This window comes from Tyto alba, unplaced genomic scaffold (assembly GCF_018691265.1).
Source record: "Tyto alba isolate M040663 unplaced genomic scaffold, T.alba_DEE_v4.0 Super-Scaffold_7, whole genome shotgun sequence".
In the NCBI taxonomy this organism is placed as follows: domain Eukaryota; kingdom Metazoa; phylum Chordata; class Aves; order Strigiformes; family Tytonidae; genus Tyto; species Tyto alba.
Window position 1 is genome coordinate 6760936 of NW_024881328.1, and position 18766 is coordinate 6779701.

At 40.6% G+C, this 18766-nt stretch overlaps 1 protein-coding gene across 1 annotated transcript in view; it reads left to right on the top strand.

The window, feature by feature from the left end:
* Positions 1–18766, top strand: part of LOC104363351 (von Willebrand factor D and EGF domain-containing protein) — a 189028-nt gene that overhangs the window by 41561 nt on the left and 128701 nt on the right. The window contains exons 3-4 of the mRNA XM_033003167.1: positions 9579–9807; positions 12432–12664. Of these exons, the coding sequence (XP_032859058.1) occupies positions 9579–9807; positions 12432–12664 (462 nt within the window). The remainder of the gene's footprint in view (positions 1–9578; positions 9808–12431; positions 12665–18766) is intronic.

Genomic DNA, 18766 nt, shown 5'->3' on the forward strand with positions numbered 1-18766 from the left:
TTTAAAGATGAAATATTCAACCGAGAACACCTGGAAGTTTGATATTAAGTGATGATACCTGAGCTGGAGAACTTTCTCGAAATTAGTAAACAATATTTCATATCCATTCAAAATTGACCTGTGAACTTATCACAACAGAAATATATCTTAATAATCTAACGTTAAATGAAATGTTAAGAGATAATTGTTATTTGTATGGGATTTCTAACTCTCTGCATACACAAACCATAAATCTAATTAATGGGAATAAATTGGCATGATTAATATCAAAATATTCATTTCATGGCAGGTCATCCTTGAATATCCCAATGCATTATGAAGTTTATTTTTACAAGTTGCTCTGTTAGTATATATATATTCTATAAAATTATTTAATTAGTTATTGTTCAGCAGTTTTGAGTATATAGTAATGCTCAACTGTATGAGATTTCTTTTCAATACATGCTTTGTTTCTTTTAATCTCTTCTCTAGAGTTTTTTATTCAGGTTTGTAGAGCTATATTCATCAGTTTAGTTTCTTATCTTGTAATATAATTCTTGCCGTTGGTTTCTTCATTATCCTCTGAATGACAGTAAATCTCCGCTTCGCCATGCTGATGAAGGATTACATCTGTTAGATGTCACAACTGGAAGAATACACTTCTTTTATATCTTCACGTTCTAAATCTGCCTCTATGTTCTATCTCTTCCACTTAATTAAATCATTGTTTAATTTGGTTTTCCATTTAATTTGAGCAAAACCTCTGGAACAAAATAATTTAAATTAATAACTGCACAGCTTCCATTCCTTAATAAGCAGTTATTATTGGACATTCCAGTCTGGCTGGAGTGAGCTGATTTTAATTAAACAAGTCAAAGACAAAATCCTGAACAGACAGAAGAGAAAAGAGACCAAATAAGGCCCAACAATACAGCTAGAGAATTAAAAAGTATGCTACTCCAGCACATTGTAAATTACATGCCTGGTGATACCCTGTTGATACTGGCCAGATACAATTGGCCGCTTATTGATGGATAAGACTAACTTCTTAATTCAAAGTAATGGCAGGTAAGGATTCTTGTCACCCAACTGAGCTCAAAAGGGATTTAAACCATAATGGAGATTTAGAAGTCCTGCACAGCTTGGGAGAGAATTGCGGCAGGAGAAATGGCACATTCTGGGTGGGCAGGGGGGAGGAGAGCTGTGGTGTCTGGGCAGGGGCAGCTGACTCCCTCAGACATGCTCTCAAAGCCTGTGTTCTGAATATCGTCAGAAAAAAAGCTCCACAATAAAAATGTGGCCCTGTCCGCATATAGTTTCATAACCATATAAAGTATTGTATTCAGCAGAGAGCAGAACCAAGTCACATACAGAAGTCATGAGAGCCTCAGTCTACAGCCATGTCACAGCTAAGAGGCACAGCCACCTTTGTAATGAAAAACAAATAACAGCTTTTAAGAAGCTGATTCTCATCAAAATAATTTAACAAACAAGTGAAAAACAAAGGGAAAAAAAAGACAGAAGAAAAACCCAAAAGCTTTTATGTCAAAGAGACTGAAAATATTAATTGTATTCCTGAATTCTCCATCCCTTGAATCCAGCTGCTGTCCATAAACTTATTCCTCCAGTGGCAAAATACTTTTGATTGAAACAGCTTTCCAATTTAGTCTTTGCCTGCTGAATTTCTCTGGGGGGTAACGAATGATCCTGACCTTCCTCCCTCTATTTCTTCCTCGTCTCTCCCCCTGTGCTCCCAGAGGAGGCACAGCAATTGCCAGATCCTGGGTGTGCACTCTTGGCCACAGCCACTTCCCCATCCAAAACCAAATCCTAGTAGAAAAGCAATACAAACTTGCAAATTTTGTATCCCCAGGTATTGAGGCAGCTGCTTACAGATCACAAACAGCAGTTTGTTCTTCAAGAACTGCCAAATTCACTGTGAAAGACAAAAACACTAAAGGAAGAAAGCATAGGGAAGCTTTTACTGAGATTAAGGCACTGTGCTAAGGAAAGAGAAACAATGCACAGACATGGCCAGGCCTTGTAGTAAAATGACCTTCAGAGAAAGAACAAAAGTGACATGAAAATTAAAGTTCAACAGAAAATCTATTAAAAATACAGAGAACTATTTAACAGTCAATATAGAAAAAACATATATCAGCTACAGAAATTCAGGCTTCTGAATTAAAATAATATAGGGTATACACATACATCTGTATATATGTACATATGCACAAGCCCCACAAAAGGAATGAATAGTAAAAAGAAATGTCAGAGGACACAACCCGCTGATGTTATTGAAGATCTACTCTGCAGTCAGATGAAAGATCAGTCTGTGGGTTACAGAAGAGCAGTGCACACTGCTAAATGTAATGCAAATCCAAATGCCATGCCATGCTAACGACAGGCAGGCCTTGCAACCCTGGCTCACGCCTCGCAATGAAGACAGAATTACAGCTGGAAATGCACTTCTTCCCCTCGTTTACACCGGGGTGAAAAAGCATAGATTATGCTCTGCAACCTTAAGGAAAAATGGCAATTAAGAATTTGATTATGCAAATAGTAATTGGTTCTGAAGCCAGCAATAATACTCTTGATACCACATGCACGAGTTGGTTTCATTACTTCTCAAAGCAATGCTAATATTTCCAGCTTTGAGTAGTCAATTGCAAACAGCAAATGATAAGCTAAAAAGAAAGGGATTAAAACCAGAATCACGACTAGAACAACTGTCACTATCAAACACTTGTCCTCTGAAACAGAGGATTTGTGGTACCATATTCCTTAAGCAGAGAGATTAAAACACATATCACCACACTGACCACAAAAATCTCTGCACACCCACTGCCGAGGTGAGACGCTGGTCTCACTGGTCTCCAGATCTTCTGAAATGTCAGAGTACCTCATCAGCCAGCACCCATCAATACAGATGGCCCAGAGGTATGGCTCAGCATTTATATGTGCATGCATACGGAAATATGCATACCATCTGGACTGATGGGCACATACGAGGTGTGTTCCCATACATTTACACAGACACACATATATGTATATACATGCACAGCACCACATCCCGTCAGCTCAAGTTCAACCTCTCGGAGCAGCCGCTGCTTTGCTCTTGCTTTCCTCCCAGTCTTAAGGCAACTCCTCACTTGGGTTCACTTTATTTTCCGCAGTTGGCATGCATAGTGGGTGCCTCCAAGTGACCTCCTGCACCACCGCAGAGGTCCACCAGCCCCAGGCACTCGTCCTTTCCGGCAGTTGAAGGTGGTTGTCTGGAGGGAAGGGCAGGAGCAGAGCAATAGTTTCAGCTTTGCATGTCAACAGTCTCCAGCAACCCCTGGTTCAGGGGCTTCTGGATTTAGACATGGGTTGTATGAGGCTTTAAAGTGATTTCTCTCACATGAACCAGCCCTGTCATTGGAATGTTTTGGCATCCGCAATCCTGCAGCAAGGATTTCTACAGGTTAGTTACAGATATGACACAGTTTTGGAAATGTCCAATAATATTACCTGCCTGTGACTGTATATCAAGATGAGTGCCAGTACCCTCCTACAGAAATTTAATTCTCTAAATGAGCGAAATCATCTCCAAATTTGTATATATTCTAAATTCATGTACAGCTGTAAATGTGACATAAGGACGTATTATAGAGTCAGGGCTGGTGTTTTCTCAACAGTTACATTTTTAACAATATAAAATTATATATATATATATATATATATATAATGCTCAAACATGGGCTTAAATGCTTATCTTTGGTGTACAAAACAAGGTCACGCTAAAGCGTGTCAAATCTAACTTGCCTATGATGCTTAATATTTTAGCCCCTGGAGAAGAAGATTTACTTTTTCCCATGCTTGTTTTAGTTTCCTCCTCTACTTAACCTGTTGTAGAACATTTTATGCTCACAATCAAAATACAATAGCTCAACTGTATAATATTATTTTATTTATTTTGTTTCAATTTTTATTTTGCTCTGAATCCAATCTGACTTTGATTTGCAATTGTTTTGTGAAATTAAAAGCAAGTGACACTTGCAAGGTATTATTTCCTGTTTTCATCTATAATTTTCTTTCTCACATGTATATGTGAATACTCCAAGATCATAATGGTAGGTATAAAGAGGTTTTGTTTTTCTTATTTGTTTTTCAGTCATACAAAAAACCTTCTGTAAAAATTACAATTACAGACTCTATTGTTCAGAAGCACATACTTAAACACAAGACAGGCACTGGTTTAATTGCTACCACAGATATTCCTGACGTAAACTGATTTCTGTGGAGTTTGGCCCGAGATTGAAATAAAAAATCTTATTTACTTTAACTTGTAACAAAGAAATTCAAAAAGCTAAGACAAAGTAAAGTTTTGAGTGGATAACAGATGTAAAATCACAATGCTTTAACTGCCAACCAACAGTATACCAAAAAGCCTTCCATCTCCATCTGACTAAAACAATGCATTTCTCACATATGGCGCTACTTATTTTTAACAGCATAATTTCGGTGCAATACCCAAGTGACAAGAACAATCAAGCTTGATTTCTTTGTGCAATTATAAAGAACCTTAGAGTGTTCAATCAATCAAACTAGTTGATTCTCCAAACCCCAATGAAATGGAAGGAGACATCATTGGATTAAACTGTAATGGTTTGTCCCATTGTTTTGGCAAAGGGGAAACAAATTCAATATATTTTTTTTTTTGTTTAGGTTTTCTGAACTGAATTATTTAAAAGATTAACTGGTGCCTAATTATGAATCAAAAATACTTAATGAATGCTTACCTGCCACATAGAGGTGTTGCAGACATTAATTAGGTAAGGTTTATAAAATGCTTTGAAGATTAAAAACACCACTTAATTATAATTGGATAAAGTATGAAAGGATATTGAGTACTAAAGAAGCCTGGCAACAGCCTAAAAACTCCTTTTTGTCCTCTCCTTTTTGCAAGCTGTGTCACTGGATACGTAATACAGATGAACTGAATGACCTAAGTTTAGGGTTTACAACAATATAGTTTACTTCATTAACTTAGCTTGCCATTACATTGACCATTTCCGAGTCCAAGTAAACACGTCAACTGAAGCAATCAAGTGCTTGTGATCTTTTCTATGGCGTGATAATCAGACATCCACTGCAGCTTAGCAGCAAGGACACTGCTTAAAGACATATGAGGGAGACAGGATCACTAGGGAGAGAGGCTATTTCTCGTTAGACCTACCGGTAAACTCAGAAATAAATGGATGGACTGTGGGCACACACATATTTCCAGTGTCACCGGTAACGTAGCTTATTTTTCTTCCTGCTGCGTAGCTTCCATTTTGAGTGAGAAAGGCTGATATTTTGTACGCCACAGCAATAGTGCTGCCGTGCAGTCTACATTATGCAGACCATCTCGAGATCCTCACCACTGGCTTCCCAGCAGACTCCTGCCTATGAGAGACTTGAAGAGTTTGATCTTCTGTGGAGGCAGCTGTATAATTCCTCCTCTTCATCTTGGAAATGCTGCTGAATTACGCTGTGAGATTTCCACAACTTTATGCTATTCTTAGAGCAATGACTGTAGTTGTTGCAAGTAAATGTTATATCTTAAATGCCAATCATTTACTACCTCTGTATTCAATTTTCTGGTTACTCTCCCAAATGACTGCTACAAAATTTCATGCTAATTATGCCACAGATAGAACTTGAAAATTTTGGCTCTTTGAAGTCTCTTCTCCTAGACCTCTTTTTCCTAAATATTTTTTTCTTTCTTTTTTCTCTTCTTATCTCTACTGCTGGTTGAATACATGAATATACATTTGTCCTTGCCTTCCCAGGTCTGTTTTCTAATTCACAGAGGCTTCATGCAGCAAATCCTTTTGGCTAGCGTGGGGCAACTTGCCTGACTCAGATGGACAGCATGTAGCTCAAAGCAGAAAATAAATGTATGTATGTCACAAAGCTGCCAGGAAAACAGAAACACTTGATTTATACCAAAATTCTTCCTTGGCCAGCCTGTAATACTGTATCATAGATTGTTACAATAACTTGCTTTCTCACCATCTGACTTCTCCTGGGTGCAAAATCAGTCATAAGGGTTCATTATTGCTTGTAATTTGTGTACATTACATAATAAACTATTTTGCTCAAATGGTTTCAGTGCAAGATTTACCAGGACAAATCTGGGGTGCTGCAGCTGACAGCAGGGGGTTATCAGGAAGCCTGCACACAACGCTGGTGGCTGACGTCAGTGATGCTAATCCGTACTTTCTCGAGCACTGAAATGGCTCACAGCCTTGTGGAGAGGATACATACAGAGGGAGAAAAGCACTTTCCTCTTATTTCAGCGTTTTATTTTTTGACTCTATGTGTTAGCAGGGGATAAATACCCACTTTTATGTGTTGGTCGCATTTTGGGTTTATTTCGTAGCCAGAATGCACTTACATCTGTCTATTTATCTACATGACCCACAGCACAGCAGATAGATGGGTGTCTCATTAATGAATTTATCTTTTCAGCACTGCTGCAAGGCAGGGAAGTACTGTTACCATCTCAGCCATCTCTACCTCTGGTATAGAGATAAGGAAACGAGGTACACTAGGAGTGAGTTGCCCAAGGTCAGGCAGCAGCTAGGGAAACTGAGGCATGGCACGCGCCTGCCCAGAGGCAGCCCAGCAGCTGCGCTCCCAATGGAGCAACAATGATGTACTGGGGCCAGTTACACCGGTAAAGGCAGAAGCAAATGGATGCAACAGCTCATTCTGAGCAGCAAAAGGTCTTCTACAGAAAATTGTTAGAGTATTTTTCCAGTTTGTTCAGCTATGGGTGCAAAAGTTCCTCGAGATACAGGTATTTGCAGGAGATCAAGTCACCTGAAAGCATTGAAGGTCACTTTGCAGCAACCAGATGTCAGTAAATGGTGGCAACGGCCCTTTGCAGCGGGTGTTAGCAGCACTGGGAACACTTCCCACGGCATGAGCGGTGCCAGCATCCCTCCTCCTCCTCGGGCAGCAAGAGCCAGGGAGCACCCCGGGAGGGATGGGTAGGCTGCACTGTGTCTCCTTACCAAACCATTTTCCTTCGAGGCTTTCTGTGAGCTTGGACCTACCCACTGAGCTCCAGCACTCATTCATCGATTCTGCTCTGAGACCCCCTACTCTCATTTTTCCCAGCTTGTGGTGTTCAAAACACCTGCAAGGTACACTCATAAATTGGACGCAAGGGGGAAATTTTTCACAGTGAGAAAAATCAGTCATTGGTATAATCTCCCCAGGGGAGTGGTGGATTCCCCAACATTGGACACTTAAGATTCAGCTGGACAGGATGCTGGGCCAGCTTGTTTAGACTGTAGTTTTGCCAAGAAAGTTTGGACCAGATGATCCTTGAGGTCCCTTCCAGCCTGGTATTCTATAATTCTATTAAATATCTGCATTTTGATGTAGTTTGAAAAATATGATACTGGCCAGCACTCTTCATTCACACATGCAGAGGCACTAAAGTCAGCAGTTACCTGGAGTAAGAGGAAATTCAAGGTGCAAGTATCTCACCAAAAAGATAACATGAATATGAAACAGAGACTGTTGAGCAGTTGCCATGCTTCTCTCTGCACCCATCCTTCTTCCTTTGCATACAGTACTTCTTCTCTGGATGATGTTTGCTCCACTCTTCTGTCTTATTACAAGTATACGCTCATAAATGTTGTTTTGGAAATATGTTACTTCACAACAGGTCTCACTCTCTAGGTTAGAAGTTCACCAGGATACAACAAATTCCCAACATCTGCATTTTTCCCAACACAGAAAGCACCAGTGTCCTTTAAAGCTGTAAATAAATAAACAGAACAAATCTCTTTAAAAGTTCCACACAAGATGTGGAATATTTAAATAATGGAAAGGAAGAAGGGATTTGTCTAAAATGCCATGTAAAAGCATTTTCATGCTTATCCCCTCTTCTCCTTCACTAGCATGCTGGCACGCTGCTCCTCCCCAGGGACCTGCTGTGCTGAGTGAGCTCCAGTGGGTTCTGCAAGGACATTGGGGACACGGGCACCCCAACGGGAGGGCAGGGTCAGCCCCTCTGCTCGGCCACTGCTGCATTTCTGGGGGAAAGAAAAGACTTTGGATGATTTTAATGGTGTCCCTGGAATCCTTCTTTTTAGAAGCCTGACAATAACTAGCTCCGAATGGAAATCAGACCATGGCATACCATATGCTTTGTTTTCTTCAAATACCTTTCTTTTTCTGGGTGTGCAGCCCCCTCACCCCTGTCCCCACTTTCTGGTTTGTATAGCTCTCAGGTAAAATTCAAACTACAGGAGGGCATTGGCACATGACTTAAGAAATTACCCTTTGACTTTCATTGCTTCCCCTGCTGTCACAAACAACTTTTGATCTTAAAAAGTGAAGCAGCAAACCTGGGCCAATGGGAAAAAATGGTGGGGGTTTGTTTTTTTTTTTCAATGTGATATACAACCAGATGTTTATACCAGGAGGAAACATGTCCCCCAAGTTGGACTGTTAGAGATATTTCACTATCACTGGCTGAAGAATGGCAATGCAATGACAGCAGTCACGCTCTGCAGAATATGACTGATATCTGAGAGTAAATTATTGTCAGTATTTGGTAATAATTTTCAAACTTTAGCTCAAATATCTGTATGCTTTCCATATTGGCAAATTATAGATAACAACGCAGAATAATGAATTACCATTGTAATTGGCTGTGTATATTTTATTAGGCTCCAATTATACCTAATCTCCTTACTGAGGTACTTAAATACCTTTGGATAATCATGTCCTTTCAGTCAATGGATAGAGCCTGGCAGGTATAGAGGGCAACTCATGTCTGAGATGCTTGAACATCCATCTGTAACTTGGGAAAAGTAAATCTGGCACTACCTCTCCCAGCCGTGACTCAAACTGCCATAATTGAAACCATCTAGGACTAACCCCTTCTGCTTTGGGATTTCCTGTGTTCTGGGTGTTCAAGGAATCTGTTAATAGATAGGAGCCTGAAGGTCAAAAACCTCAGAAAATTTGATCAAATAATGTATATCCTGCATATGTGTTTCAATTCAAAACTGAGGGAGAGACACAGGCCCCAAAGACATGCCCAGTGTGTGCTGGAGGGGTAGGGCAGAAGCTGCAAGGACAATGGCAGCTGAAGCTGTAGCTGTTTTGGAGGAAGGTGCTGCTGTGTGATGCTCTGAACATAGCTGTGTCCTGCTTCGAGATGGTCCTAACACCCTCTTGCCCCTCGTGCTCTGTCAGCCTTTCCTTTCTTCTGCTACAGGCGGAGCATGGATGGGAATGACCAGCTGATGTGGCCCAAAGTGTGCTTTCCAGAGAAGGGATCTAACCTGTTTACACATTTTCAACTTTTTCATGCAAGCCAAACAAAAAGAGAGGAAAATACTTTGGAATTCAGTTATTGTGTTCTTTGAAAATGTTATCTGCGTAGTCACCTCTCTAAACTGAGCAAGGCATTTTCATCCTCACCTACACAGCTTTTTCACTGACCCTCCAAGCTTACCACACTCAAATTCCTGGGCTTTAGCGATTCTCCACAGAGCCTTACCGCATTTGCTGTAAATGGTTTCTTTTGTGTGCATCCTCAGATGAATAAATGCGGGACACAAGCTCCGGTATGGCTGTCGCTGAAGTCTGAATCCCTCCCTGTTCCTGGTGAGAGCAAGCGGCTCACGGCCTGTGCTACCTGGCAGGTCTTTTTGGGGGGCACCAAGGACTGCTGCTTGTTTCGGATACCCGTCGCCGTCAGGAACTGCGGTGAATTCTTTGTGTATCTCCTGCAGCCTACTCAAGGATGCATGGGCTACTGCGCGGAAGGTGAGGATCCGTAAAGTATTTATCAATAAGATTGCATATGCCCCTCTGGCTGTGTGTTCAAAGGTCCTGGTGTTGCAATGCACACCTCAGTGACCTTGCAAGTCAAGCATCGCTCCCAGTAAGATGCAGACCATGTAGAAAATAAATCAGTGGCAGTCCAAGGTGTTCCTGAAGAATAGCTATTATTACCAGTGCAAAATGTAATCTGGTGTGTATTACTGAAGTGTTCTTTGCTTGGTTACAGTTCATATGTAACCTTTCCTACTGTCTTTGGCTCCACTTTGGCTTGAAGTTGCACAGCTAGTGAGCAGAGCCATCTTAACTTTATTGAGGCACTGTATCCAGGATACTGTATCTAAGGTCCGTTCTTATCTTCAATAATCCAGTATCGCCCCCCCCCCCCAAAAAAAAAAAAAAGATAATTCTGAAACTCTGGAAGAAAAAAAAAAAACAAAACCAAAACCAAACTGATAACACCTTTTTCATGACATTTATATAATTACTCTCGTCAGAAATAATTTTCAGCCTACTACAGGAGATCTAACCTCTCTTCGGTAGCTAGGAAACAAAGGAATAGCAGAAAGCAATTGCTCACTCAGTTAAACCTTCTGAACTTCAGAGCATGTTCAGGTGCATATAGATTTAGTCAGAAAAGACAGTTCTTTCTCAAAAGGAAAAAAATTACCTTTCTACTTTCCTTTCAGCATTTTTGGACAGAGACATGACACGCTGAGAAACTAGAGTTATCACCTTTCAATCAGGCAAAATTCAAGCTTAAATAAATTTTAAAGAGAGCGATATCTATTTTCTTATCTTTATCAATATTTTAACATTCCCACATGTAGAAGAGGGAGGAAAAAAGACTCAAAAAACTGAGATTAATTCATTATTTGAAATTTTTTAAAAAATCCATTAAAATAAATGAAACTGCTCTTTAATTTCCATGATCCTTTCTCAGAAATTACTTTTTAACTGAATACAGTCATTTTCCAGTTTAAGCTTGGCTTTTTTTAAACTAGATTTCCATACCCTTGTTTGAAGAATTTTTCTAACAATACCTTTTGCGTGATTAGTTTTGTCCTTTCTGCTGATAAATACTTGTTTAGGAAAGTAAATCTGCCTGTATTGGTCATAAAAGAAAGTTTATCCTTTCCCATCTATCCCAAACCAATGAGTTTCTGCCTTTTTCTTGCCACTCCTGTTGAAGTTTCCACCTTTTCCCTAAGCATTTCAGTGAGTTCCAGCTCTCCCAAGTTTTCAATTGCTTGTCTCGGGGATGTTTTTGCAGGGTCATGTACTGGATGGAAAACACATAAAGCTGAAGTTTTTTACTGGGGGTTTTTAACTCACTGTCTTAAATTCAGATGTGAACGTATTGTCACAGGAGCCCCTACACAACTCCAGGGCCGGGTCCAGCTGGGATCATCGCGGCTTCTTGCTGGGGTCAATCCCCCAGCCCCATCCGCTGGAGGCACGGGAACAGGACACCAGTCAGCACTTCTGAGCTGCAAAACAAAATGAATGTAAAGCTTCATAGCTTGGCAGAAAGGACACGGCTGGGAAAAGAGGCGTACATGCTTGCAATTCTGCTCACATCCTCCCATGAGCTGATCACCTAACCTTGTCCTTCTGGAATAATTTCCTGCAGAAAGTCATGATGTGAGCCACAGTTTGAGGCAGCTTCCCTTAAAAACAAAAGAGAAAAGGGTATAAACAACTGGCCCTTATTCATATTTTAAGTAACTTGTTTCTTTTTCTTCCCTCTTGTTATTTACCTTGGACAGATGTTAACACATTGGTTCCTCATTCTGCTATAACAGTCTCATACCTTATTCTCTGGGGATTCCATAATATTTTCTACACTCCTCCAAAAAAGTTACTTAATTTATCCTTTCAAAACATCTGAACCAGCTTCATGTTCCATTTGAGTCCCGATCTCTAGAGATGAAAGAACTTCACCTTACAGTATTATACATCTTTTTGTTTCTACTTTCTAGGTGAGTTTAACAGGAAGAAAAGTTTCAGACTTCATCACTTGTTAAAGACTACAGAAAGCAGGATGTATTTTTAGAGCAGTGGCATTATTCTGGGCAGAGAGAGACTATATTGAGCAGACTGAGCCTAGGTACGTCCCAGAACAGCCTGGAAAGGATCTTCACAGCATGGCAATATGGGTTAGGTGCTCTCTGAGAGTCAGTTTACATCTGCAACATAATGATTTCTCATATCTCTTCTGTACTTATTGCAAAAGTTGGATTAAAAGGCTGTTCTTCAGGGGAATGCAAAGCTGATGGCCTTTGCTAGAGTAATTAATTTGTATTAATCTGAGTGCTTCATTTCAATAACATTTCTCTTACTGCGAATTATAAAAAAAAAAAAAAACACAACACAAAAAAACAGGTCAAGTATTATAACAACAATGGGTAGTCAGTACACAATTAGTAATTTTTGCATTCAGTATGAAATACGTTTTCTTGCTTGCATAATTAATAATCAAATCACAAGAACATAAAATGTAGTGTTTTTCCCATGTCTAGTTCTATTGAAATTTTCTCGTTGAGGGAACAACTGTAATATTAAAATGATATTTTGTGCGACATCCTTCTTCTGTTTCCTTCTTCCAGACAAACTCGCAAGCCTGGCTTTGCAACCAGCGATCACTCCCGAGCTCGTGCAAGGCCGCGTCCGCCTGAGGTGCTCGTACAGCCGCCCCTCCTCAACGCCGCCGCTGCGGTTCGCGGTGGTCTGGTCGCGCCTCTCCACCCCCGGCAGGAAAGAGCAGATTCAGCGTGACACCACCCTGCACTCATTTTCCTACGTAGAGATGAACGGCGTAAATCTCAGATTGGGAGACACGGTAATGCCACCCTGCCTTCAGCAAAAAAAGGTCAAACTCAGGAGGGTCAAATCCTTTTCTTAAAGCTTTGCTGTGTTTCTGTTAGTGCTGCTCCTCACTCATTACACGTACAACTGCTGCAGAAAAAAAAATACCGAAACAGTTTTGAAACAAGGTTATTAAATAACATTTACCAGATTCAGGATCTGTAACATTTCTTTGAATTTCAGTGAGTTCACAGAAGCTATCCATTTTACTATTTTCTAACAGCAACTTGAATGTTTGCACTTACATTACAGCCTGAATGCCATGAAGTTGGTGTGAGTAGTAGGTACATGTGCCTGAGCCAATTTTTGCTTCGTGTTTTTTGTATCTTGCAGCAGTAAGAATTTGTAGTAGAGGCAGGCTCAGCTATATGTACTCAGTAATTTTTATACCCATGGACCAGAGACATAATAACATCTTTTCACAGAAAAGAAGGACGGTACATTCTAAAATAGAGGGAGGTTTATTTTATGATCTTTTTCACGGCGCTCTGCCTCTCTGATTCCAAATTCTTGGTTCAATAGCATACTGAAAGATAGAGTTCATTACAAAACAATCTTTAAGAAGTATATTTGATGGCTTACATAACAACACAGATCTAGTTTCAACAACAACAAAACAGAAACCAATACAAGATGTGAAAAAAAAAAAAAATACTTGCGTATGAATTCATGGCCTTTCATGGTACAGAAACAAGACTTTTAAAGTTAAATTAGGTTCATAACTTTTATAGGCAGAGAGCCATTAGTGATGCTACAACAAACTGAAAGAATAAACAGGGATAATGGCCCTGTGTTAAAAGTAGGTTGGAAATAGTGTTGTCATTTTGCAGCTCTTTTTGGAGATATTTAAGATATTTAAGAAGTGTGAATAAGATTTTTCCACTTCTTGAAAGGAGGAGTCATTTATAACAGTAGCACAACCTAGAGAGTTTTTTCTCATTTCCCCTCATAAGTATGCCTCCTGAGTTCAGAATCTGACCAATGCTGCCCTCACTTACACTGTAACATTAGGCGGGCAATTCTGTCAGTTTAAGACAATTCTGTGTTATGAAGAGATATTTTCATCAAAATAATTTCACTTGCAATCACTTCAAATCTAGTTTTAACAATCCTGAGGGATTCAGAGAAAATATAGTTCTGTTAACTAGTAGCATCACCAAATCTTTATAAGACCATTTTTATTATATTAAGTTTTCAGTAAGCCCTTCTTTGTCCTCTGCTGAAACTACATGTTTAATTCAGTGGGTTTAGTGAGACTAAAATGTTCTCTTCCTTGCTAGATTTTTTTTTTAAAGGTTTTCATGGCCTATTTGACTAATTATAGTTATCCATAAATCATCACTGGTGAAAACCAAGCAATGAAGCCTCAGCTGTAACTGAGAATTCAGTTTTACATAATAAAGACTCAAAAAAGCATTTCACCATGTTTGCCATCCCACTCCGGGTGTCTAATAAGAGTCACAAAGGGGCAGACTCTCCTTTCACCTCCAGTGGTGTAAATCTGAAGATACTTAGTAAGTGTTGGTAGGGCTACCGCAAAGGAAAAGCAGATGCCACGAAAGGGAGAGTCAAACCCCAGGGACCAAACTCTGCTGCACAGAGGCAGTTTGTGACTTCTACCTGACCATGAAGGATGCAGGTGGGAGGCTTTTTTTCAGGCAGCTTAAATGGGGGTCAGGTCCCCATTGATAAAAGCCATATTAGAGAGAAGACAATAAATCATGGGCACTTTCCAGTTGTCTTTCCCCTTCTCCGTGCACAGCCCAGTGGGAACATCCTGCACATTTCCAGGGTGCATGGGTGGTATTCAGAGCAGAATTTGTCCCCCAGGATTCACAATTTGCAGCATTTTGAAAACTGCTTGATTCTTTTTAACCTGCTTTTCATCTACTTGCATATAGCATGAATTTGATCTTGATGTTTTTATAGCCTGAAATCAGCATCTTTGTTCACTTCTTGATAAAAAAAATATAGCCAAGCAAAAGGATTTTTTTTTTTTAAATCACCTCTTAGTTGCTTGATATCTACACTATTTTTTATCTGACAAAAAGTCTCCAGGTAATAGGTTAGTCATGTAATAGAATATCTATTGATACATTTTAATACACAATTAAACTGTGGAGAAGAGTTGAGATTTACCGACCAACATTTCTGAACTTGTATTGACTAAACAGACAGTTATTTTTTAATAGCCACCATGTGTGCTTTTTTCCTCCATCTTTGGGCTCCAATTTTGTTATTTCAGACACTAATGTTGGCAGCATAATGTTCACAAAACTATTGTGGCCTTAAATAAATCTATAACATGCTGCTATTGTTATATAAACACTGAAGGAAGCCTACTCCATCTGATATGAAAATCCTGGCATTCCTAAGCCTTATTTATGCGATAGTGACAGAGGTCATTTCATTCCTCGAGGCACAGCCATCTATAAATTATAGCGGCACACTGTGAGTAATGAGTTATGCTAAGAAAGAAAGGTGTTTAGAAGAAAAACGTGCAGATTTTGCTCAGCACAGCAATCCAAAAGTTCATACGGTGAGGAGCAATTGTCACCTTACGTAAACTACAATGTGCATTGTAAAATAAAAATGTTTAAGTAAAACTGGCCTTTCTCAGCTGCGTACTAGAAGTGGTTGCTTTGCATGACACACTGCAACAGCAGAAGAATATGCCCCAGCCAAACAGACTGTAAATTAGTGCCTCAATATATAAAATAACTAATGTTCGCTCACAAGGGAAGACAAGTGAAGTTTCCCCCTGCTTAAATACTAATCCTATCCCAACCACTGGACTTGACAAAATCAACAACAGAAATAGGAAGACCTACCTATTTGTAGGTCACACCTGAGTTTACAATTTCTTTCTCAAACTTCAGGTAGAAAATGAGGAGGATCCCTGCAGAAATAGAGCTTTGGGTGGACTTGAACAGAGATTTTAAAACAGAAAAGGTCAGAGAGATGAGGAGCAAAACTCTGCAGCTGATAAGACACCTTGTTACAACCCTGGGAAAATTTCTTTCCTTAGTAGATGAATGACCTACAGTCAGCCTCCACATACTGTTTGGCCATTTGGCAAATGGAAAGAACTGCTTTCTTTATATATAGCGAGTAGCAAAGTGACTAGAGCTGGACTTCCCGCAGTGTCAGGTCACACTGCTGCACTGGCTCCCTCCCTTCTGCAGCCAAGAGCCCATCACAGGGAGCGATTTGTGCTCAAAAGCTTTAAGCTCTAGTTTATTAGTTAACTCAAATTCAGATTCTCCCTGATTTTGCCTTCCTGCTAACCCTTCTGGGAAGCTTTACCAGAGACTTTGTTCCTACCCCTTTCTGCAAATACCTACAGCCAGATCATTTCTTTGAGCTAATGAGAACTATATATATACTTTTTTTTTTCCTCTGCCTTCCCTAGAAATGACATCCTTCAGCTCTGCTCATCCTTTACTCTTTTCATCAAGGCTCTAAACCACATCTCTCTCTTCCCCCCCCCACACACACACACTCCCCAGCTCCCAGCAAAGTGACTCCTCCAGGCTTTTCTAACCCCAGCCCATTAGCGTTTAATAGAGCAGACAACGACAGCTCAGAGGCCTTGATGGCCATCGTGAGACACCCTTTCACCTGGCATGATGGATTCCCTGCCCAACCACCTGCAAGCCATGAGTGTGGCTGAGTGACTCTTCCCCTTGCAGCCCCAGCCTGCCTTTTGGCACAGGTGGTGCAGCTAGGAGATCCAATCCTGGAGTTAATAGAGATAATCACCCACAGCTTGGGCACCTGCACCTCGTGACCATCATGCAGACTTCCCTGACCAGTGAATGGGAAGAAGTGGGTATCCCTAAATGGTATCTTACGCTGTGAAGGAAGCCTCCCACAGGTGGACAATATAAATTACTGACTGGAGCAGCATCTCTGAACACCTCTCATGAGACTGGATGTCTAGGTCAGGAAAGTGCCTCTGTTTACTTTTTCATCCAGGCCTTTAACTCCTACTGAGATATATGTGGCTGTATGTAGTCTTTGAGAGGTCACTACGAGTAAACGTAAATATTTCAACTTTAAACCATTGCTGTTCTCACTGTGGGGCCTCTGGCACTACAATACAGCTCAAGTTCTTGTTGGGAAGAAGGTGGGAAATGAGTAGCTGGACCTCCCAGCTGTGGCCTACATGCATGTTCTGAGCTTCGCCAGGGAGCATCCTACCCCCAGGACATGGGCTGCACTAGGAGAGAAAGCAGGGACAGCAGACAGGCACCAGCATGCGCATTTGCTTATTTTCTTTGGTGATTGTTTAGGTAAAACATGCGAGCAGTCCTGATGGGCAGACCCAAACACTCCCATCCGCCAGCTCTCCCTGTTTTAGGGACAAGTGCTGTCGCTCCTGGGACACTGTCGAGATGGGTGACAGCACCATTTCTGCCAGTACTTTGAGAAACATATGGCTGATGTTTGCCTTTCTGAGAGCTCCCAAAGTCATCTGGCAAACCTAGAAGCCTTCACAGGTACCTGACTGATGAGCAGGGATGGATTTTGATCACAAAAGAAGTATCTCCACTTTCGCCTTGGGGAACCCAACCCCTTATCTGGGCATGGATGGGAGAAGCTGATGAAATTGGAGGCATGGCCATGCTGGATGCACTGGCATGCATCTCCCTCCACGCCCCCACCTACATTCCCTGAGCTACATTCAGACATAATTAGAGGCACAGAGAAGGGTGAAACTGGAGGCGTTTTTATGCTCAAAATTAGCATAAACAAGTAATTTGTGGGAGCTTTGGATTCTGAGAGCTCTGGGGAAAAAAAAAAAAAAAAAAAAAGAATTTGATACAAAAGTTGTTAGGGGGAAATTTTCTGGAGATGGTGATGGGTCCTAGGATTAAAATACTCTCCCAAAGTGTTTCCCAAAGCTACGTGACCCTCACCAAATTAATGACAGAATTCTGCTTTTAGCTAAATATGCTGCTCAAGGGGTTCATGGCAAAACGGGAAGGAATTTGACTGAGTCCATGTAAGGGTGGAAATCTGCTCCAATACACAGGAAAGGAGAAACTTCTTAGCTACCAGGGCCATTCTCAATCATAAATTTGTGCCTATAAGTAATTTTATTCCCTATGGGAAGATCTGCCTGCTCACAAGGGAAAGGGAGCAGCCCACACCCAGAAGTAATTTTGTCATCCTGTCTGAGGGCACCTTTATATTTCTGTTCCCTTAAAAGAGATGATGAAAAAATATAATTTGGTGGGTTTTTTTTTTTAACAGCTCCAATGAGTTTGTGGAAAAATACTGCCTAACCTGTCACGGCCATCAGCATACTGCTGTCAGTGACGCTTTTATCTCTTTTCTTTAAAAAAGCTGCATCCTGAGTTGCGGGGGGGAGAAGAAGAGAAAGAAAAAGTTGATTACTGAACTGGAGAAAAAGAGCTAGTATTTAGCTGAAGGCAAAAAAATACCTCCTCGGAGTGACTATCATGATAATTATGTGGCAAACTGTCAACCTGTAGCTCAGTAGCCGATGAACATATCTGCTGATTGTGAAGCGAAGTGTACACCTAACAAGGTAAAGGCACTACAAGAGGAGGAATGATATAAAAGACAGAAATAAAATGTAACTCATGACAGCTGTCCATACATTTCAAATTTGCAAAGTTTGTGCTAATCTCCAAAAGTGCTGAAGATGGAACTGGAATGGACTGATAGTCAAAAACTACCTCAGTGTATCATTATGGAGTAATTTTTTTTATTTTAGTGTTCATTGCTTTATCACTGAAATATATCTATAAAATATGTATGTGAGAAAATAGAATACTCACAGGGAACGCAGCTGTGTTCTGATATTTCCCAGGATGTCACTTTGGGGAAGGTCACCAGGAGATGCCTCCATTGGTGCCAGGCACCCTCGTGCGTGGCCCTGCTGCCTCTCCTTACAGCTCCCTCCCTGGCAGAAGCACTCCACATAGTGTGCTCAGGGGGAAGGCTCCATGTGAACAATTTAAGTAAAAAGCATTGAAACCAAAAGTGAAAACAGCTGGCAAATGTAAATATAGTGTCTGCAATGAAGGTGCATTTGATTTGCTCA